The 23,258-nt window shown below is 45.8% G+C and overlaps 1 protein-coding gene across 3 annotated transcripts; it reads right to left on the bottom strand.

The window, feature by feature from the left end:
• Positions 1-167: 167 nt before the first annotated feature.
• HMCES (5-hydroxymethylcytosine binding, ES cell specific) lies at positions 168-22,823 on the bottom strand. Of its 3 annotated transcripts, none has more exons than XM_066246643.1 (7): positions 22,694-22,823; positions 21,935-22,134; positions 14,155-14,298; positions 13,201-13,326; positions 11,433-11,614; positions 8,636-8,828; positions 168-971 (listed from the first exon to the last, which is right to left on the bottom strand). In XM_066246643.1, exons 2-7 carry the CDS (start codon positions 22,115-22,117, stop codon positions 735-737), a joined length of 1,065 nt encoding a protein of 354 aa, XP_066102740.1. In that variant the 5' UTR covers positions 22,118-22,134; positions 22,694-22,823; the 3' UTR covers positions 168-734. The 3 variants fall into 3 exon arrangements, with proteins under 3 accessions (XP_066102740.1, XP_066102737.1, XP_066102739.1); XM_066246640.1 differs by having other exon boundaries at positions 22,577-22,731; XM_066246642.1 differs by lacking the exon at positions 22,694-22,823 and adding an exon at positions 22,561-22,644.
• Positions 22,824-23,258: the final 435 nt, after the last annotated feature.

The following is a 23,258-nucleotide window of genomic DNA, read 5'->3' as shown; positions in this document are numbered from 1 at the left end:
TAGCTTTGCAATATGTACTGGAGAAGAATTCTTGATAAGCCAGGGTTGTCAACCTCTCATCTTGGGGCCTGTGGAAGAATCATGTAGCCCTGGCTTGTATAACTGTTATCTTCCTTACAATTGCCTACCTAAAATTGTTTTTTCTTAAAAAATTTTCTTAGCCTGACCTGTGGTGGCCCAGTGGATAAGGCATGGGCCTAGAATGCTGAGGTCACTGGTTCGAGCCTCTGGGCTTGCCTGGTCAAGGCACAGATGAGAAGCAACTATGAGTTGATGCTTCCTACTCTTCCTCACCCCACATTTCTCTCTCCTTTCTTTAAAAATAAATAAATGAAATCTCAAAAAAAAAAAAAAGAATTCCAAATGACTGAAAAGAGCCCAAAGCTGATCAGAAAATGCCTTTTGATAGCAGCACCAGGTCTGGTTGGTGCTGAGAATTGCCAACAGGATCAGGCTTTGAGGGAAGGCTCTACTAGTCCTACGAAGAGAGGGCGGCAGGCATAATGAATCCCTTCAAATTCAGGGAGGTGAACTCTCTCCTTCCCTGGCTGCCCACTGTGGGTTCTGGTCATACCCAGGAAAGTCACTCCCCCATGAACCCCTGGCCACAACTGTTAACTAGCACTGTGCTACCTCCTCCCAAAGCAAATCCACAGACACAGAATGCAAGAACCTGTTATCAGCAAGAGTGTTTAGTGTAGCAAACCATGACCTTGGTCTGTGAAAATCCTGTATTACTGGCTGTGAGGCCGCTTGGCCACTGGCTCCTCCTCCTCCTCCTGCTTCAGCCATCTTTCCAGGAGTCTAGCACCACCTCTCTTGGTGGGGAATGGGCTCTTCTGCAGAAACTGGCTGGACCAGTGGGGCACATCTAACTCTGTTTTCTGGGATGTTTGGGGCTCTTCCTTTTTGGGTGACTTTGTGGCCAGCCACTGTAACATCATCTGGCTGCTGCCACTTGCCTTGGGCTCCTAGAAAAAAAGACAAAAAAAGCTCAAACCAGTCAGCTCAAGCTTTTGGGAAAAGGACAACTCCAAGGAAAAACGAAGGGGGAGAAACAAGATACTGACCCAGATTTAGAAAATGTTACTAAGGGTCAGTAGTGGGAAGAAAGAAACAACTGAGTATGCTCCAAGGGGTGAAAGGGGTAGGGAATAACTCTTAGAAAAGGCCTCACGTTGGTATGTGGGCCATTCAGAGAAGAGCACTGACAGGCATTCAAATATGCAGAGAATGCAACATTCTCAGGGAAAATAATGTAACTCAGTGGGACTAGGCAGAGAGATGGGAAATGAAGGTGGGGAGGCAGTTTCAAATAGCCTCCACAAGTGGGGATTCAACCTCAGGCTGAACAGGTGTTTCCCTACTGTGCAGCCTCTGCACAGCCTTTCCTTGTCAGCACTGCTCTTCTGCTTCCGTGACCTGCACCCCATCCCCGAACTGAAGATTCTGAATTCACATAATGCCACCTCTCCAGAAAGTGCCTTTTTTTTTTTTTTTTTTTTCAGAGACAGGGAGAGAGTCAGAGAGAGGATAGACAGGGACAGACAGACAGGTACAGAGAGATGAGAAGCATCAATTATTAGTTTTTCATTGTGCGTTGCAACACCTTAGTTATTCACTGATTGCTTTCTCATATGTGCCTTGACCGCGGGCCTTCAGCAGACCCAGTAACCCCTTGCTCGAGCCAGCGACCTTGGGTCTAAGCTGGTGAGCTTTTGCTCAAACCAGATGAGCCCATGCTCAAGCTGGCGACCTCGGGGTCTCGAACCTGGGTCCTCTGCATCCCAGTCTGACGCTCTATCCACTGCGCCACCGCCTGGTCAGGCCAGAAAGTGAATTCTTTTGGTGTAAAGACCATGGCAAAAATGAAGCACTGTGCCCTGACTAGGTGGTAGTGCAGCGGATAGAGCATCAGACTGGAACGTGGAGGATCCACGTTTGAAACCCCAAGGTCGCTGGCTTAAGCGCGGGCTCATCTGGTTTGAGCACGGCTCACCAGCTTGAGCCCAAGGTCGCTGGCTTGAGCAAGGGGTCACTCAATCTGTGGTAGCCACCCCCTCCCCCCCATCAAGGCACATATGAGAAAGCAATCAATGAACAACTAAGGTGCCACAACAAAGAATTGGTGCCACAATGAAGAATTGATGCTTATCTCTTTTCCTTCCTGTCTGTCCCTATTTGTCCCTATCTGTTTCTCTGTCTCTGTCACACACAAAAAGAGCATTGTCTAGTGCAAAATCATTTTTAGAGGCATCTAATTAAAAAAGTATCAGGATTGCAGGAGTTTGCAAAGAAATGAGACAAAAGAAAATAGATGAACTTGACTGTAGGTATGAAAAACTTTTAAAGATTTAAAGAAGAGGACAGCTGTGCTTGCAATCATTGCCTTAACACTTCTCAGGCATTCCAAGACACATTCTTGGAACACTCAGAGCCCTGTCCTACTTCAGAACTCGGTAGGCCACCTAAAAAACACTGTGACATGAAATAGAGAACAGAAAAACTATAGAAAAAATTAATAGAACAAGGAGCTGGTTCTTTGAAAAGATCAACAAAATTGACAAACCCTTGGCAAGACTTACCAAGGAAAAAAGACAAAGAACTCATATAAACAAAATCCAAAATGAAAGAGGAGAAATCACCACGGACACTGTAGATATACAAAGAATTATTGTAGAATACTATGAAAAACTTTATGCCACTAAATTCAACAACCTAGAAGAAATGGATAAATTCCTAGAACAATACAACCTTCCTAGACTGAGTCAAGAAGAAGCAGAAAGCCTAAACAGACCTATTAGTAGAGAAGAAATAGAAAAAAACATTAAAAACCTCCCCAAAAATAAAAGTCCAGGCCCTGACGGCTATACCAGTGAATTTTATCAAACATTTAAAGAAGACTTGGTTCCTATTCTACTGAAAGTCTTTCAAAAAATTGAAGAAGAAGCAAAAACAGTTGTGATTCCTAAACCATTATCCCCAAATGTCAGTAGGGCCAGTTTTTTGCTCTGGAGCTTCTCTCCCGACTGCAGGCCATTTGCTTGTTCAACTTCTTCAGGATCCTTACCAATTCTAAAATGTTAAAGTTTATGGCAGGAATTTTATCAAATCATCATGAAGGAGAACAAGGATTAGAACTTCTCCAATTTGTGGTTGAGAAAGCAGAGGTACAAAGAAGAGACATAAAAAATCACACATTTGGGCCTGACTTCTGGAGACCCAGTGGATAAAGCGTAAACCTGGAATGCTGAGGTCATTCTCAGCCAGTTCAAAACTCCAGGGTTTGCCCATTCAAGGCACATACAAAAAACAACTATGAGATGATACTTCTGGCTCCTCCCCACCACACCCCTACTGCCTTTTTCTTTCTCTCTCTCTCTCAAGTCAATAATATTTTTTTTAATGAATGTTAAGGTATTTTTATTTTTTATTTATTAATTTCAGTGAGAGAGAGAGAGAAACATCTAGCTGTTGCCGTGTGGGCCCTGATCGGAAATTAAACTGGCAACCTCTATGCTTTGGGACAATGCTCTAACCAACTGAGCTATCCAGGCAGGGTAATAAATAAAGTCTTTACCAAAAAAGTCACAGTTGGTTACAGGTAGAAATACAATTATGGGCAAGGGCTCTTTTGTCTCTCTCACAATCACCCTGTAGATTAGGAGTCCTCAAGCTTGGCTTACTACCAACCTCACTGAAGAGCTTCTTAAAGCCCCTGGCCAGTTGGCTCAGCGGTAGAGCGTCGGCCTAGCGTGCGGAGGACCCGGGTTCGATTCCCGGCCAGGGCACACAGGAGAGGCGCCCATTTGCTTCTCCACCCCTCCACCGCGCTCCGCGCTTTCCTCTCTGTCTCTCTCTTCCCCTCCCGCAGCCAAGACTCCATTGGAGCAAAGATGGCCTGGGCGCTGGGGATGGCTCTGTGGCCTCTGCCTCAGGCGCTGGAGTGGCTCTGGTTGCAACATAGCGACGCCCAGGATGGGCAGAGCATCGCCCCCTGGTGGGCGTGCCGGGTGGATCCCGGTCGGGCGCATGCGGGAGTCTGTCTGACTGTCTCTCCCTGTTTCCAGCTTCAGAAAATGAAAAGAAAAAAAAAAAAAAAAAAAGATACAGAAGTCCAGACTCAGTCCTGAATACTGATTGACTCAGTAGGGTCTGGCATTTATGTTTTTTATTTAAAAAAATTATTGACTTTAGAAAGAAAGGAAGAAAGAGAGAGAAGGGCAGCAAGAAGCATTAACTTGTAGTTACCTCTCTATGTCCTTTGACTGGGTGTGGGTCAAATAAATTTGCAAATATAATGTATACGTTCGCTCGCTTATAGTTTGCATTGGGTGTGGGGGACAGGCTCTAAGCAGGAAGGGTCATTATAGCCTAAGGCTTAGTTTTAAGACTAAGCCTTTCCCACCCTTCTAATACTAAGATCATTTCAAAACTAAGCTTTTCCCCACATCCTTGACTGTTGCATGATGTGGGGATGGTGTACTCTCATGAGGAATCCCATTTATGCCTCAGGTAAGTGAATTTGTATCAGACTTCCTTGTTTATATATTGGATTAAAGGTTTTAATTTCTACACTATAAAATGGAGCAGAGGAACCCATGCTGGAGGAGAGCAGAGAAAGGCCACGTGGAGGAGAGGAGAAAAAGCCAGTTTGTGCAGAAAGAAGGAGATGGGGAGCAGAGGTGAATAAGGCTGGTGAGGTAGAAACCTTTGATTCTAGAAAACTCGGATAAGTCAGTGGCTTTGGGAGCCCTGAATGGAAAGGGAAATGTTTTCCCACTGGGTGTATTTCTTGACCACCAGATGCAAGATAGGATTAAAGTTAATGATCCACCAGTTCTTGGCTCCATTGTTTCATTACCATCTGTCCGAATCAAATGAGAACCTGCATGGGCCCGGCGGTTGTGATGGTGACTGTGGCTACTGGCTTTACATTTGGTGTAGTCACCAGGATTGAATACAGATTGGTATGGAGCCACCACCACCTTTGAGCAGTGGAGTAGAGGAATGGCTGCTGATATGGTTCCCCATGGCTGTACTTTTGGGGGCCATAGGCTGGCTGACTTTTACAGCCATGCGTAAGGAAACCAAGAGCTCTGTGGAAGAGGCTGCCCAGGACCTGCAAACCAAGCAGTGGAAGGAGCTGGAGCAAGCACCAGAGGTGGCCGACCAGGTTCACGAGATTCACCTGGAAACTGAGCAGCCGCTGAAGAAGGATCACAAGTTCATGAGTTGCAGATTGCCCTGGATATTGTGGAGAGCCAGCAGCGGTGGGAGGCCGGGGCTGGGGCTGCAAAGCCCATGGAGCAGAAGGCGGCAGCCGCCGGGGGCTCAAGCCTGACAGCAGGAGCTGGTGTTTCCAGTTCCTCTTTGGAGGATGAGGAGAATCAGGCTGGAGTTGCGATCTGCAGTCTCCAGAAGGTGAGAGCCCAGCAGCAAGGAGTACCTACTACACCCCTGGTAGGTCTGCGATTTTGGGATATAGGGGCGAATACCATCATGCTCTCCGGAGCAGAGATGGAAATGCTGACTGCCATTGCCACATGCTCCTCCTTGGGACAGTGTAAGACCTGCCAGGACGGCAGGGATGAAGGGGGTGGCTTAGGCCCCATGTGTGTGGACTGATTTCTGGACTACAACCCGGAGTGGGCACTGGCTCCTTTGTTGGATGGACTTACAAATTTTGGACAATGTGAAATACCCTGATGGGGGTAAGGGTCGGCTTTGCTGGAAGCACACCCCTGCCCCGGGAAGCTTTTCCCATGGCTGGAGAGAAGTCCGAGGACACTTGCACTTTTGACAAAGTGCTCAGAGACTGGTGAAATGTACCTTTGTAATTGTTGAAATTGTATGATTTGTCATGTTGTTGTAATTTGTGTAATGTGCCTAATTTCCTTGTGCAGGAATACCTGTGCTTTAGATTGTAAGAAAGCAAAAGGGGTGGAATGTGGGTCAAATAACTTTGCAAATATAATGTATATGTTTGCTCGCTTATAGTTTGCATTGGGTGTGGGGGACAGGCTGTAAGCAGGCAGGGTCGTTATAGCCTAAGGCTTAGTTTTAAGACTTAGCCTTTCCCACCCTTCTAATACTAAGATCTTTTAAAAACTAAGCTTTTCCCGCCTGACCAGGTGGTGGCGCAGTGGATAGAGCGTCGGACTGGGATGCGGAAGGACCCAGGTTCAAGACCCCGAGGTCGCCAGCTTGAGCGCGGGCTCATCTGGCTTGAGCAAAGAGCTCACCAGCTTAGACACAAGGTTGCTGGCTCCAGCAGGGGGTTACTCGGTCTGCTGAAGGCCCGCGGTCAAGGCACATGTGAGAAAGCAATCAATGAACAACTAAGAAGTCGCAACGCGCAACGAGAAACTGATGATTGATGCTTCTCATCTCTCTCCGTTCCTGTCTGTCTGTCCCTGTCTATCTCTGCCTCTGTAAAAAAAAAAAACAAAAAAAAAAAAACTAAGCTTTTCCCCACACCCTTGACTGTTGCATAATGTGAGGTGCTGCACTCTTATGAGGAATCACATTTATGCCTCAGATAAGTGAATTTGTATCAGAGACTTCCTTGTTTGTATATTGGATTAAAGGTTTTGATTTCTACACTATAAAATGGAGCAGAGGAGCCCATGCTGGAGGAGAGCAGAGAAAGGCCACGTGGAGGAGAGGAGAAGCAGCCAAGATGGTGGAGTGCTGAAGAAAAAGCCAGTTTGTGCAGAGAGAAGGAGATGGGAAACAGAGGTGAATAAGGCTGGTGGGGTAGAAACCTTTGATTCTAGAAAACTCGGATAAATCAGTGGCTTTGGGAGCTCTGAATGGAAAGGGAAATATTTTCCCACTGTGTGTATTTCTTGCCCGCGGAGTTCAAGCTAGGATTAAAGCTAATGGCCCACCAGTTCTTGGCTCTGTTGTTTCATTACTGTCTGTCCAAATCCAATGCAAACCTGCATGGGCCAGGTGGCTGTGATGGTGGCAGTTGCTACTGGCTTTACACTGGGCAAGCCTGGGGCTACAAACTGGCAACCTCAGCATTCCAGAATGATGTTCGACCTACTGCGTCACCACAGGTCAGGAGGCATTTACATTTTGAAAGAGCTCTCCTGAGGACTCTGAGTTGAAGCCTGCTTTGAATCACTGCTCACTGCTCAGTTCACTCTTGCCATGAATAAGGAATATCAATTTTGGGGTGGTTTAAATTAAAGCTTTGGGCCCTGGTCAGGTAGCTCAGTTGGTCAGAGCATCCTCTTGATACACCAAGGTTGTGGTTTCAATCCCTGGTCAAGGCACATACAAGAATCAACCAATGGGTCCTGACTGGTTGGCTCAATGGTAGAGCACTGGCCCAGTGTCTGGATGTCCCAGGTTTGATTCTCAGTCAGGGCACACAGGAGAAGCGACCATCTGCTTCTTTACCCTTCCCCCTTCCCTCTCTCTTTCTCTCTCTCTTCCCCTCTTGCATCTAGGTTACAGCAAGTTAGCACTGGGCACTGAGGATGGCTCCATGGCCTTGCCTCAGGCGCTAAAATAGCTTGGCTGCTGAGCAATGAAGCAACTGCCCCAGAGAAGCAGAGCATCGCTCCCTAGTGGGCTTGCTGGGTGGGTCCCGGTCGGGGTACATGTGGGAGTCTAATGTCTTCCCATTTCTTACTTAACAAAAAAATAAATAAAAAAGGAATCAAACAATGAATGCATAATAAGCAGATGTAAGGCCAGTAGCCACGGCCACCATCACAGCCGCCTGGCCCATGCAGGTTCGCATTAGATTTGGACAGACGGTAATGAAACACTGGGGCCAAGAACTGGTGGGCCATCATCTTTAATCCTAGCTTGTACCCGGCGGGCAAGTAAAAACACACACTGGGCTCCAAAACCTATTTATTCACTGCTCACAAAGCTACTGACTTATCCGAGTTTCCTAGAATCAAAGGTTTCTAGCTCACCAGACTTATTCACCTCTGTTCCCCATCTCCTTCCTTCTCCCTGCACAAACTCTGCACAAACTGGGTTCTCCCTTAGCACCCCATCATCTTGGCTGCTTCTCCTGGCCTCCTCCACGTGGCCTTTCTCTGCTCTCCTCTCTAATGCTAATCTCAGGAACGGAGAGAGCAAGCTCCCGGTCTGCCCCTATTTTATAGAGTAGAAATCAAAACCTTTAATCCAATATACAAATAAGAAAGTCTCTAATACAAAGTCACTTATCTGAGGCATAATGGTATTCCTCATGAGAGTGTACTACCCTACATCAAAAAGGGTGGGAAAGGTTTAGTCCTAAAACCAAGCCCCAGGCTACAAGGATCCTGCCTGAACACAGCCCACCCCAACACACATTAATATAATCATGCCCATTCCAAGCAAGAAGGGCAACTAATCACCTGGGCGATGATGGGCTTCCATGTGGGCAGCACCATCTTTAACAAAGTGAGCATAATATATTTTATCTGCCCAACGGCAGAACAACAAATGAATGTTTCTCTCTCTTCCTCCCTCCTTTTATCTCTCTACAAAATCAATCAATCAAATCAAATACTTCTTTAAAAATTAAAGCTATGATTGTAAAAGGCCATATCCTAAAAGAAAATGCTAAACTGACAGGAGAGAGAAAACTCACAAAGAACGGTCAGTCACAGGCCCTTACCTTTTTGGCAAATAAGTCAACAGGAGCCAGACACTCAGGAGTGTTGTTTCGGACGTTGTTCACAATGGGAGAGACTGGATGGAAGATGATGTTCTCTATGGGGTGGATTAACTTCAGAGCGTCCTGAGTTGAGACCTCACCAAAGTCAAGCCATTTAGAGACGGCCTCCTCTCCATCTAATATGGCAGGCATCCTAGCCAGTGAGGTCAAGACATTGGTTAGAAGAGACAGAATAAGGAGATAGATGTGAGTCAGTTGATAGCACAAATCATCACAAAGGAAGCTTGCCCTTCCTCTGTGCTTAACTTGCTGATTGCTGCCATGTACTCCCTGACCACTACTTGACAGGACACGAAACTCAACATTAGGGAGAGCCAGCTTATAAAGTTTTTTTTTGTGTGTGTGTGTTTATTTTGTATTTTTCTGAAGTTGGAAACGGGGAGGCAGTCAGACAGACTTCCACATGCGCCTGACCAGGATCCACCCGGCATGCCCACCAGGGGGCGATGCTCTGCCCATCTGGGGTGCTGCTCTGTTGCAACCAGAGCCATTCTAGCGCCTGAGGCAGAGGCCACAGAGCCATCCCCAGCGCCCGGGCCCACTTTGCTCCAATGGAGCCTTGGCTGCGGAAGGGGAAGGGAGAGACAGAGAGGAGGGAGAGGGGGAGGGGTGGAGAGGCAGATTGGTGCTTCTCCTCTGTGTCCTGGCCGGAAATTGAACCCGGGACTCTCGCACGCCAGGCCGACGCCCTACCACTGAGCCAACCGGCCAGGACCCAACTTATAAAGTTTTATGGCAAAGACAGTGAACAGTAATTATAACTGGATCTAAATTTAGTTGTAATTTTGATATCGTCGCGAGATGAGGTGAGCACAATGTTCACCTACTCCCTGTAAAATATTTTTTAAAGTATGTGTTTGGTTGGGTTTTTTTGACAGAGACAGAGAGAGGGACAAATAGGAACAGACAGACAGGAAGGGAGATGAGAAGCATTAATTCTTCATTGTGCCGTCTTAGTTGTTCATTGATTGCTTTCTTATATGTGCCTTGACTGGGGGTGAGGGGAGAGCTACAGCAGAGCAAATAACCCCTTGCTCAAGCCAGAGACTTTGGGCTCACGCCAGTGACCATGGGGTCATGTCTATGATCCCATGGTCAAGCTAGTGAGCCCGCGCTCAAGCTGGTGAGCCTGTGCTCAAGCCAGATGAGCCTATGCTGAAACCAGCAACCTCAGGGTTTCAAACGTGGGTCCTTCACGTCCCAGTCTGTTGCTCTATCCACTGTGCCACCACCTGGTCAGGCTAAAAAGTATGTTTGATTTGTTGAAATGAGAATAATTATTAAAATCGATGTTTATGCATTTTTCTCCTAAAATCAACTGTATTACTCATCAGTGAAGTGTGTACTATGTTTTGCATTGGCCTAGCACATAAAACTGAGCACTCCAGTGTATATATTAGATATGGTATTTTTTGCTCCATAAGACACACTCCCCCCTCAAAAGTGGAGGGGAAAATGCACATGCATCTTATGGAGCGAAAAATAAGTTTTTTGTTTTGTTTTTTTACAGAGACAGAGAGAGAGAGTCAGATAGGGACAGACAGGCAGGAACAAAGAGAGATGAGAAGCATCAATCACCAGTTTTTCGTTGTGACGCCTTAGTTGTTCATTGATTGCTTCCTCATATGTGCCTTGACCATGGGGCTACAGCAGACCAAGTAACCCCTTGCTCAAGCCAGCGACCTTGAGTCCAAGCTGGTGAGCTTTGCTCACACCAGATGAGCCCGCACTCAAGCTGGCAACCTTGGGGTCTCGAACCTGGGTCCTTCGCATCCCAGTCTGATGCTCTATCCACTGCGCCACTGCCTGGTCTGGCGATCTTGGGGGTTTTGAACCTAGGTCCTCAGTGTCCCAGGCTGACGCTCTTATCCAATGCACCATGGCCTGGTCAGGCTATTTCTTAACCACTAAATGCATAAAACTGTGGTAGTTTTTAATAGATTTCTATTATTTTTTAATATGTCACAAAATGTTTTTCAAATTATTCTTTTGTTAAATTTATTGGATGACGTTGGTTCGCAAAACCATACAGGTTTAGGTTGCGAAATGGGCAACTGGACAAACCACCATGTGCCCACTCCATCATGCACCCTCTGCTCCTGGCAACATCTCTTTTGGTCCCCATCCTCCCGACCCCTTTCCAACCTCCAGCCCCCTTTTCCTCTGGCTGTCACCACACTGCTGACTGTGTCTATGTGTTATGTATATACTTTTTTGGCTAGTCCTTTCACCTTCTTTCATCCAGCCCCTAAACCCCTTCCCCTCAGACAACTGTCTATTTGTTCCATGTATCCATGCCTCTGTTTCTATTTTGTTTGTCACTGACACAGTTTTTAACTTTAGTTATCTTTATTTATTTATTTTTACAATTTATTTATTGATTTGAGAGAGAAATATTGATCTGTTTCTGTATGTGCCCTGACCAGGGATCGAACCGGCAACCTTTGCATATTGGAATGATTCTCTAACCAACCAAGCTATCCAGCCAAAGCTGTCATCCTCTTAACCCCACTTTTCCAATAAATTCTGTGGTTTTTATTGTACAATTTTGCATAATGTAGTGATTTTTAGGGATGCATGTCACAAATTGACTATATTTTGTGAAGCAAGTGTCTTAGTTTCCTGTCTAAATTTGTGCATATAGAAACTTTAAATTCCAAAAGCTACCTATCTAAAATCAAAGAGAACAAATCCTCTCTGAATCCTTTTAGACCCAGGAATAAGAAGTGTGACTTGCCTGTGGTGTATGTTATTCAAGCTTTTGCAGGAGTCCACTGTGATGATGGTGTAGGAATACAGGCAGTCTCCTCCCTCTGGTGGCTCCCAGCAGTCAAAGATCCCAGCCATTGTTAACAGCCTCCAATTGTTCCAGTCTTTCTCCCAGTCCTTAGGACTGTTTGCAGCATCAGTGCTGACTGACTAAAGCAAAATACATGGGCAGATAGATACTCAGTAGCTTTTTTCTACATGCATATTAGGCACTACCACAGAATTAAGAGCATTGCAATCATTTTAGAAGTAATTTAGTCCATGTCTTATAACTCTTTCAAAGGAAAAAGGATTGGTGGCAAATAACCACTGACGTTACAGATTTATGCCTCTTGCAATGCTTTCAGAATACAATTTAATACCTTCACTAGGCATTGAGGCCTTCTGTGATCTGGCCCATCATTCCAGCTTTTACTTACAGTGTTAATCTGAACCAAACCAAGCTGTCTGTAATGAAGCCATCATGCAATTTTGTTCCCAATGACTTAGTGAAACAACCCATCCCACCCCTGCCTAAAATGTCCTTTTCACGCTTTTTTTTAATAAAGATTAAAAAAAGGCTTACTGATTTTAAAGAGAGGAGAAAAAGGGGGGAGGGAAGAAAAGCAAAAAGCATCAATTCGTAGTAGTTGCTTCTCGTATGCACCTCGACTGGGCAAGCTCTGGGTTTCAAGCTGGGAACCACAGCATTCCAGGTTAACAGTCCATCCACTGTGCCACCACAGGACAGGACTTCCCACCCTTCTTATCATGCCAACTCCTACTTGACATTTAAGATTCAGTTCAAGGCCTAGAATACAGAAAGCTAGAAAGAGTGTCACCTCCACCTTACACAATAAGAAAAAAGCTAGATAATTTATGAAATCATAACTTTCTTTTTTTTTTTTTTTTTGTATTTTTCTGAAGCTGGAAATGGGGAGAGACAGTCAGACAGACTCCCGCATGCGCCCGACCGGGATCCACCCGCACGCCCACCAGGGGTGACGCTCTGCCCACCAGGGGGTGTGCCAGGTGGATCCCGGTCAGGCGCATGCAGGAGTCTGTCTGCTTGTCTCTCCCCGTTTCCGGCTTCAGAAAAATACAGAAAAAAAACCAAAAAAGGAGTTTTCAAGCAATTTCTTGTACAATCTAGCTGTTCAAATTTGCATACTTTATAGATAAAATATTTGTTTAGCTCTTCAAAAAAATAGTGATGATGGTTGCACAACTTTAATTATACTTAAAAAAATAACTGACTTGCATACTTTTTTACTTTAATGTTTATTTTTATTTATTTATTTTTTAATGTTTATTTTATTGTTTTTAGAGAGAGGAAGGGACAGAGTGAAAAAGAGACAAGAACATTGATCTGTTCCTATATGTGCCCTGACTGGGGATTGAACCAGCAAACTCTGCAGTTCAGGATGCTGCTCTACTCAACTGAGCTACCTGGCCAGGGCATTTTTTATTGATTTTAGAGAGAGGAAGGGAGAGGACTAGAGAGAGACAGGAACATCAATCCATTCCTATATGTGCCCAGACTGGGGACTGAACTGGCAACCTTTGTGCTTCAGGATGATGTTCTAACCAACTGAGCTATCTAGCCAGGGCTGACTTGCATACTTTAAAAGGTAAATTATGTCTCAATAAAGCTGTTATTTTTTTAAAAAACTCTATGAGGGAATAAAAAAAAAGGTCCTTGTTTGGATTAGTTTCTCTGTATTTTTCTAAATATTTATTGTGAGTGCTGATAATACCTTTTCTGTTTTGACTTGGGGGAAGTAGATGAAGTATGGCTGCCTCTGGCTTGTTCCCGGATATTGTTGCCACTCATAGAATCCATCTGCTAAAACAACACAGCGTCTTCCCTTTCCCAGAGGCACCTGAGGGAAAATATGAGCAAGATATGGTGTTAGCGATACAATCATGTTTCACAGACATGAGTTAAAATTTTAGGTCTACCAATATGTCACCTTAGAGCAGTTATTTAGCTTCTCAGTACCTCATTTTTCATATGTATAAAGTGACCATTGACACAGATGCTGAAAAGATTAAATAATGTACACAACAGCAATAGGTCTCTAACAAATAGGCACTTATGGTCACTAGTCTCCCAAGTTGGCTCCCCAGTGAGCCATCCCATGTCGTTCCCTCCCACACTGACTTTGGGCTGGGCCAATAGAATGCCACAGAAGTGATCCCATACGGCTTCCACGTCTAGGTCACAAAGTCTTTCAGCTTCTGCTCTGCTGTCTTGGATCGTAAGCTTTTAGTAAGCCAGATGCTCTGGAAGAAGGCTGACTACCCTGACTTAGTGGAAACCCTAGGCACATGAAAGGCTTCCAATTATTATACCCATGCCAGCTGGGGTGTCAGACATGTGGGTGAAGAAACCATCTTAGACATCTAGCCCCAGCTGTCATGTGATTATAATCACACAAGAATCCCCAAGTGAGAACTGTCCACTTGAGGCCAGTCAATCCACAGAATATAAGGAATATTATAATTAGGTATTTGTTTGTTTGTTAGGCATGGTTTCTTACACAGTAATAAGTAAAACAGCATTCAACATTAACTGGGAACACACTTTGGAACTTTAACAGAGGTTCCCAAGAGAACCTTATTTTTAATTTTTCAGGTATATAAGGCACTAATAGCTCTGTTTGAAAAAAGAACCGAATATGAGCTTTTTTCCTATGTAAGGTACCTACCTTGAAGGACCTTTTCTCCATTATGGTCTCACTACGACAGTTGCTAGTATTAAATTGCAGTTTGGAAGGATCACCTTCTTTGAACCAAGATGGGACCAAGCCCCATCGCATGGGAACAATAACACGCTCAGATGAGTCTGCACCCTGCCATGGAGAAAGGTTAAGATCCAGTGAGGAAATCATAAACCAAATTTAGTACATGCATTACATTATTACTAGTATCAAGATACAAAGAATAGAGAAAAGATTATTAAAAGGGAAAGATTTGCCTGACCAAGCGTTGGTGCAGTGGATAGAGCATCAGTCTGTGATGCTGAGGACCCAGGTTCAAAACCCAGAGGTCACTGGCTTGCGCACGGGCTCATTCAGCTTGAGCGCAGGCTCACCAGCTTGAGCACGGGGTTGCTGGCTTGAACAAGTAGTCACTGGCTTGGCTGGAGCCCCCTGGTCAAGGCACATATGAGAAAGCAATGAATGAACAACTAAGGTGCTACAACTATGAGTTGATGCTTCTCATAACTATCCTTTCCTGTCTGGTCTCTCTCTCTCACATTAAAAAAAAAAAAAAGGAAAGAAAGATTCCACTCAAGAACAATTTTAGTGATTTATCATGATGTAATTTGTGTTCTCTAACAATCATATTTATTAGAATGTAAGACATTCTGCTTGGGTAAAGGACACAAAGAGGTTTCATTTATGCAAACAGTTAGTGCCTACTAGGGAGAGACATAGTACTAGGCCCTGAATGTCATGTGGTCCCAGTTCTCAAGAAGTATAAGTTAGGCCCTGGCTGGTTTGCTCAGTGAATAAAGCATCGGCCCAGCATGTGGACGTCTGAGGTTCGATCCCGGATCAGGGCACAGGTGAGAAACAACCATCTACTTCGCTCCACTTTATCTCCTCATTTCTCTCTTCCCCTCCTGCTGCCAGTGGCTTGACTGGTTTGAGTATTGGCCCCAGGTGCTGCAGATAGCTTGGTTGGTTTGAGAATCAGCCACATGTTCTAAAATTAGCTCAGCTGATTCTAGCACTGGCACCAGGGTTGCCTGGTGGCTCCCGGTTGGGGCTCATTCTGTCTATCTCCCCTCCTCTCACTTAAAAAAAAAAAAGCACAAGTTATAGACAAGCATAATACAATGAGGTACACACTGTGATTAAAGGATACAGAGGGTGCTACAGGGGCATGTGGAAGAATGCTTAGCCTCAAAGGGCTTACACTATAACATGAGTCCACAAAGACATAAAAATAGTAGGATAGGCCCTGGTTGGGTGGCTCAGTGGATAAAGTGTCATCCCAGTATGCCAAGGTCGCGGGTTCGATCCCATTTGGGTCAGGACACATACAAGAAGCAATCAATGGGTGCACAACTAAAATGGGCCTAAGTAGAACCACGAGTTGATGCCTCTTTCCCTCTCTCCCCTTTCCTGTCCTCCCTCTCTCTTCCTTCCTCTCTCAAATCAATGGGAAAAAGGACACTTACTTATATAGCATTAGAGCTGAAACAAGAAGGTAGAGCTTCACTTTTTCTGTTTAGTTTAATAGCTTTGTCTTATTCAATCTCAGCTGGGAATGTATATCAGGTGACTCAAATTTTCATCACTGTATTGTCTATGAATGGCTACAAAAGCAACATGGGTATTATTTTGGGGGTTTGTAATGCTGGTGGTTGAGGCCAGCCAGGTTTGCACTGAATTTGGGCAAATGGTAGAGGACCTGAGGAGCTGGCAAGTGTTGGGCCATACCCATTTATTGGAAGCTCACAGAGACAGGTGAACGAATAAACAAAGGAAAACCACCCTTCAGGGTGGTGGGAAAGCAGTCTGGGAGAATAGTGGCCCGAGGGAAAGCACTCATAGCATTTCGTAGACACACATGTGGCTTCCCGCAGCATGCTCATGCACTAATTATGCAACGTGCTTGCAGCCAGGAAACCAGCCAGCAAGCCTACCACAGCTGTTTTCCCCACAGGGTTACAAATACATTTTAGCAAGTAAGCAAATCTGCAAATACAAAATCTATAAATGAGGATCAACTGTGTGTATGTAGTTCCCCCCACAACTATAGAAGCAGCTAGGTATATTATGTGGATCCTAAGAAATAAGATACTAAGAAGGGCACTTGGTGGCTTACTGGGCTCAACTTTAAAAAACAGAGCCTAGCCTGGCCTGTGGTGGTGCAGTAGATAAAGCACCACCTGGAATGATGAGGTAATTGGTTCAAAACCCTGGGCTTGCATATTCAAAAAGCAATCAATGAACAAGTAAAGTGAAACAACTATGAGTTGTTACTTCTTGCTCTACCCACCCTTCTGTAAAATTAAAAACTTTAAACAAAACAAAACAGAGCCTAGCAGCCATTTCTATACACAGGCCTCTCAGGCAAACTTAATTTCAGAGAGAAATTAAGCTGCCTGCCTCCTGCATTGAACTGCCAGCCTGCACTGTGTTCCTGACATCTGAGCTAGCTTTTACAAAGGAGTTCCTGGAATCCTATTTCAACCAATAGGACGTCTCCCTGCCCAATCAGAGCTGTACAGCTATATCCACCCTCCCTTATCAGCTTCTTCACTGGCCAATCAGCATCTCCATTCTGACCAGTTAGGACAGTGTCTTTTGAATCAGTAAGACAGGGGATTTGACATCACATCCTCATTTGCATGAGGACAGATCAATCAAAGACCAGGGATGCAGACTTCTGTTTGTATTAGTCAGCTCTCTTCTGGCTCTGAGAGTGCACTTTCCCTTTCCACCAAAGACTAGAGACTGTGTTTCCCTGCCTGGAGCTAAAACACCAAAGATGAAAAACTGAAGGGTCTTGCCAAAGCAGACCAGAGAAGTGCAGAGCAGAGATGTCTAGCTGGAGAGGGGCACAGCTACAGGGCCACGGAACAGCTCTGTGTTTTCACGGCCACACTGCAGTGTCATAGTTGAGATGTTTGCACTGAATAGTTTCCTTCTTCACCACACCCCAAACTGGGGTTTCCTGCTGGTGTCGGCCTTTGTTTGACAATTGTATGCCAAAAGAAAAAAGAAAAAAGAAAAAAGTCAGTGTACAGTATTACTAAAAAAAGGAAAACACGCCCTGGCCGGTTGGCTCAGCGGTAGAGCGTCGGCCTAGCGTGCGGAGGACCCGGGTTCGATTCCCGGCCAGGGCACACAGGAGAAGCGCCCATTTGCTTCTCCACCCCTCCGCCGCACTTTCCTCTCTGTCTCTCTCTTCCCCTCCCGCAGCCAAGGCTCCATTGGAGCAAAGATGGCCCGGGCGCTGGGGATGGCTCTGTGGCCTCTGCCTCAGGCGCTAGAGTGGCTCTGGTCGCAACATGGCGACGCCCAGGATGGGCAGAGCATCGCCCCCTGGTGGGCAGAGCATTGCCCCTGGTGGGCGTGCCGGGTGGATCCCGGTCGGGGCGCATGCGGGAATCTGTCGTCTGACTGTCTCTCCCTGTTTCCAGCTTCAGAAAAATGAAAAAAAAAAAAAAAAGAAAAAAAAAAGGAAAACACTAGAAGAAAGGATAGGGGGGATGTAAATCTATTCATCTTATCTGAGCTAGAAGGAAGAAAGAATGTGTGAAGACCAGAGCCTTTATAAACCTAACCCTAACCCTCTCTTTCAGAATCAAAAAGATCCCCTCCACAAAGCAGAAATGAGAATAAGAGATAACATTACATAATAGCCAACTAATAATTTCTCATCAGAAATTTGCAAGACAAAACTCTTAAATCTAAGGTTCTCAACATGGGACAATTTTGACACTCACGCAATCCATCACCACCTCCCCCAAAACCAGATGCAGATGGGAAGGGGGGATGTGCAACATCTGGTGGGTATAACTGTCAATATCAAAAGATGTTTTGGTTGTTATGACCTGGGTGATGCAACTGGCATCTAGTGGGTAGAGGCCAGTGATACTGCTAAACATGTTACCATGCACAGATCAGTTTCCCACAACAAAGACCTATCCCACACAAAACGTCAATAGTGCCAAGGTTGAGAAATGTTATTCTTACAAATTCCAGTGTTCACCTTTAACTTCAGTGTGTTCACTGGACAATTATAAATCAAACCCAAACGTGAGGCTGCCTTATATTGGAAACAATTGAAAAAGTGGCTGCAAAGCCAAAATACTGAAAATATTGCTCAGTATTAGTCATCTTTTCCTCTACCATTTTAGATTTGTGACCAGAACAGCTGGTAGCCCTGGGGTAGATGAATAAAAGAGGAAGTAATCTGCAAACCAGTGGTTTCAAATGTAAATACTGCAATCTATACATATGTGCTGGTAGTTGATGATGTGGATTAAATTGACTGCTGAAATGGTTCCAATTCTGCTTTACAATTTACAGGTTTGAGAAAAATGAAACCAACTATTTATCAAAATTAGGAAACCCAATGTTTGGAATCTAATGAACACAATAAAGCGGGGGAAATGTGGGTGGAAAGAGACTTTGCATGGGGCATGGGAGGGCAGGATGCCATAGAGATGGTATTATGTTGAGTAGAACACTTGAAACCCTGTCAAGACAATAAATTAAAAAATAAATACATGTCTAGATATTACTGATAGTTTGGATATTTAGTAAAGCAAACAGGTACTCATCTTTCAAAGGCTGAACAATTCTGGGACTTTTTAGTTCTTTGGTGGCTAATTAAAACTTTTAACATTATAACCTCTGTAGTTTACACTGTTTGGTAATAATTAGCAAGAAGAATTTGTTAAGAAATAGTCAATAATAGATCTGAATAAAAAATCAGCACCCTTAGTGCTGATTTTCATTGCCCAGAAGTAAAATAATAAATAAAAAAGGTGCCTGACCAGGCGGTGGCACAGTAGATAGAGCATTGAACTGGGACACAAGAGAACCCAGGTTCGAAACCTTAAGATCACCGGCTTGAGCACGGGCTCATCTGGTCTGAGCACAGTTCACCAGCTTGAACCCAAGGTTGCTGGCTTAAGTAAGGGGTCACTCGGTCCGCTGTAGCACCCCCCCCACTTCGTCACCCCCTTCCCCGTCAAGGTACATATGTGAAAGCAATCAATAACAACTAAGGAGCCTGACCTGTGGTGGCGCAGTGGATAAAGCGTCGACCTGGAAATGCTGAGGTCGCCAGTTCAAAACCCTGGGCTTGCCTGGTCAAGGCACATATGGGAGTTGATGCCTCCAGCTCCTCCCCCCTTCTCTCTCTCTCTCTCTCCCTCTCTGTCTCTCTCTCTCTCCTCTCTAAAAATGAATAAATAAATAAAATAAAAAAAAATAAAAGGCCTTTAAAAAAAAAAAAAAAACTTCTGAAAAATAACAACTAAGGAGACTATGGAACCACAACGAAGAATTGATGCTTCTCATCTTTCTTCCTTCTGCCTGTCTGTCCCTATCTGTTCCTCTGTCTCTGTCACACACACAAAAAAAATGTTAGAAAAACCCTAGCAATCTTAATAAAATTTATTAGAGAAATAGTGTCAAAACACTAATCAATCAGCTAACTCATACCACTGACAAGAAAGGAGGGCTATCTTTATTTACTAGGGGCTCTACCTTTCCCATTCCCAGTTCTGGGAAGCAGTCACTTGAGTGGGGACAGTGGTCTGGACCTCAGTCCCAGCTCTGTCTGTTATTGATTGGGTAACCTAAGACAAGTGACAATGTTTCTATATTTCTGCCTTTACAACTGTTAAACAAATGTTTCTCCAAGCTAACATTCATTTTATAATTCTAAAGAAAAGCAGAAATAAAAAGAACCAAAGCTAAAAATGAGTAAGTCTCACACACTTAACCCTTCTCTCTTTCACTTCAAATTACACTTTCATTTGAAACATTTTATTGTTTCCTTTCCAATCAAGGTTTCCCTTGATATTCATTTTATTTTGATTATCCTCTCACTATAGAAAGCTTTCTTAAACGGCTCAAGAATAAACTATTTTATGTAAATAGCTTATTTAACCAAAAGGAATAATGTTTTTTGGTTTATTTCAAGTAATGTGGCCCTTTGTAAAAATGAGTTTTTTTTATTTTTACAGAGAGAGTCAGAGAGAGGATAGATAGGGACAGACAGGAAAGAGAGAGATGAGAAGCAACAATCATCAGTTTTTCCTTGCGATACCTTAGTTGTTCATTGATTGCTTTCTCATATGTGCCTTGACCGTGGGGCTACAGCAGACTGAGTAACCCCTTGCTAGAACCAGGGACCTTGGGTACAAGCTGGTGAGCTTTGCTCAAATCATCAGATGAGCCCGTGCTCAAGCTGGTGAGCTCGGAGTCTTGAACCTGGGTCCTCTGCATCCCAGTCCAACGCTCTATCCACTGCGCCACCTCCTGATCAGGTGAAATGAATCTTTTTTTTGACTACCATATAATCACAAGAGTTCTGAAGAGTATGTAGCAGTGATATAATCAGCTTTATAAAGTGATTTAAACACTATGGATCAAACATAATAAAAACAATTATGTTTTTAAAAACATATGAAGGATGGTTAACATTTAAATTAAAACAAGACACGGAGAAACCATTAACTTCTGTGATGAAGCATTTTTATCACAGACATGCTAATAATAAAAATAAAGCAAAGAGGCCTGACCTGTGGTGGCACAGTGGATAAAGTGTTGACCTAGAATGCTGAGGTCACCAGTTCGAAACCCTGGGCTTGCCTGGTCAGGGCACATATGGGAGTTGATGCTTCCTGCTCCTTCCCCCCTTCTCTCTCTCTCTCTCCTTCTAATGAATAAATAAAATCTTTAATAAATAAATAAATAAAGCAAAGAACCAAAACCTGAATATAAATTATTGGTCATTCCAACACTATAATGGGTAAATACTATAAATATGAATGCAATTAATCTTCCGATAACCAAACCAAATACATCTATTTCTAGCTTCAGTAGAAAATACAAAAATATTGAAAATATAAAGAGAAAGAATAGAAACTTCAATGTTTGAGAAACAGCAGAGGCGTTTTAGATTATTGAGTCTTAACCCTTTCTGATTCAGCACCACTGGAAAGAGGCATGAAAATTTTTTTTTTTGGTTTTGCCTTTTACTGATTTCAGTAAGAGAGGAAGAGGGAGAAAGAGATAGGAACACTGACCTGTTCCTGCATGTGCCCTGACCCGGCATCGAACTAACAAACCTCTGCAATTCCAGCTGGCACTCTAACCAACCAAGTTATGCAGCCAGCCCCACCTCCCTTTTTAAAAATATACTCAAATGACCGTTGATCAGTGAGGCTGGAAAGATGCTGTCTTAAAATATGTATTCAAATTCAAGGTTCATAAAATTTGACATGCTTAATTAAGGGTAGGCAGTATGCCTTGTATAAAGCAGGCATTGAATTGAGCCTGAGGAATACGTAATAAATTATAGTGCAAGATTGTAAGATACCAATAAAACGCCTTTCAATGATGCCCAGAGTGGTTCTCAAAAGGGGGGAAGGTCAAATAAAGGCTGGTTTTTATATTATTTCAGAAGCTGACCATACACCAAACCAAACACAGTTGACCCTGAACAACACGGGTTTGAACTGCATGGGTCCACTTACACGCGGATTTTTCTTCTCAGTAAATACTGTTAATACACTATCTTCATGATTTTCTTGATAACGTTTTCTTTACTTTAGCTTACTGCATTGTAAGAATGCAGTTTATAATACACAGAACGTACAAACTGCAAGTTAATCTACGGTTACTGTTATCCCTGCGGCTTCCGTGCGCCGCAGGCTATTAGTCCAGGGTCTGGAGAGGGAGCAGTTAGTTAACGTCGATTTCGGCCTTCCGCCCAGGTGTGGGTTACCTTCTCAAAGTGCAGCCGGGACAGGAGCACCGGGCTGTCGGACCGCGGGCCCTTGTTGTAGGACGGCCGGTACCTGTCGGGCTCCCTCCACTGCGGGAGGCGCCGCTCGCCCCGCGGGCCCCGATAGGCACACGCTCTCGTGAGGACGTCCGGCGGCAAGTGGCAGGAGGTCCGCCCGCACATCCTCCGCGCCTCTCCACCTAGATCACAGGGCAGCAGCTTGGAGCCCGGGGCCCGCTCCTTTCCCTCCTGGCATTAGCTAGGGCCTCACACCAGCGAGCACCTGCTAACCTCGATGACGGCAAAACTCAGCCTCTTCCTGTCCGTCGTGGCGCCCCTGCTCCCCAATACCAGGGACCCCAAGGTCCCCGCCCGCCCCCGGCCCAAGGTTCGGCATAAGGTGGCCCTAGGAGGCCTCCTGCTGGCGCCACCTGGCCCCTCCGCGCCAAAGTGAAGGTCCCTCTACCAGCCACCCCCTCGGCCACTCCGCCCCTGCCTCAGCCCCGCCGGCCGCCCGCCTCACCCTCCCGCCGCCTCAGCCCCGCCGGCAGCCAGCCCGCCCGCTTCAGCCTCGCCCTCCCGCCGCCTCAGCCCCGCCGGCCGCCCGCCTCGCTCTCCCGCCGCGCCCTCCCGCCGCCTCACCGCGTGCCGCCCGCCTCGCCCTGCCCGCCGCCACAGGCGTCCACTTCCCCAGCTCCAACACTCCGGGAACCGCGCTCCCGGCCCCGCCTCATTCGCCTCACCCTCCCGCCGCTTCACCGCGTGCCGCCCGCCTCGCCCTGCCCGCCGCCACAGGCGTCCACTTCCCCAGCTCCAACACTCAGGGAACCGCGCTCCCGGCCCCGCCTCGTCCGCCTCACCCTCCCGCCGCCTCACCGCGTGCCGCCCGCCTCGCCCTGCCCGCCGCCACAGGCGTCCACTTCCCCAGCTCCAACACTCAGGGAACCGCGCTCCCGGCCCCGCCTCGTTCGCCTCACCCTCCCGCCGCCTCACCGCGTGCCGCCCGCCTCGCCCTGCCCGCCGCCACAGGCGTCCACTTCCCCAGCTCCAACACTCAGGGAACCGCGCTCCCGGCCCCGCCTCGTTCGCCTCACCCTCCCGCCGCCTCACCGCGTGCCGCCCGCCTCGCCCTGCCCGCCGCCACAGGCGTCCACTTCCCCAGCTCCAACACTCAGGGAGCCACGCCCCCGGCCCCGCCTCCCAAGCGTGGGGTGGGGGGAGCCTAGTCCCACCCCCACGTAGAGGAGGCGCACGTGACGTCCCTAGTGCCCTGGCTTCTATCTTGTGGAGGGAAGGTGGCCACCAGAATCTGAATCTTCTGAAA

This window comes from Saccopteryx bilineata, chromosome 11, assembly GCF_036850765.1.
Source record: "Saccopteryx bilineata isolate mSacBil1 chromosome 11, mSacBil1_pri_phased_curated, whole genome shotgun sequence".
In the NCBI taxonomy this organism is placed as follows: Eukaryota; Metazoa; Chordata; class Mammalia; order Chiroptera; family Emballonuridae; genus Saccopteryx; species Saccopteryx bilineata.
The sequence above is the reverse complement of the archived record's forward strand: the minus strand, read 5'-3'. Positions and strand labels throughout refer to the sequence as shown.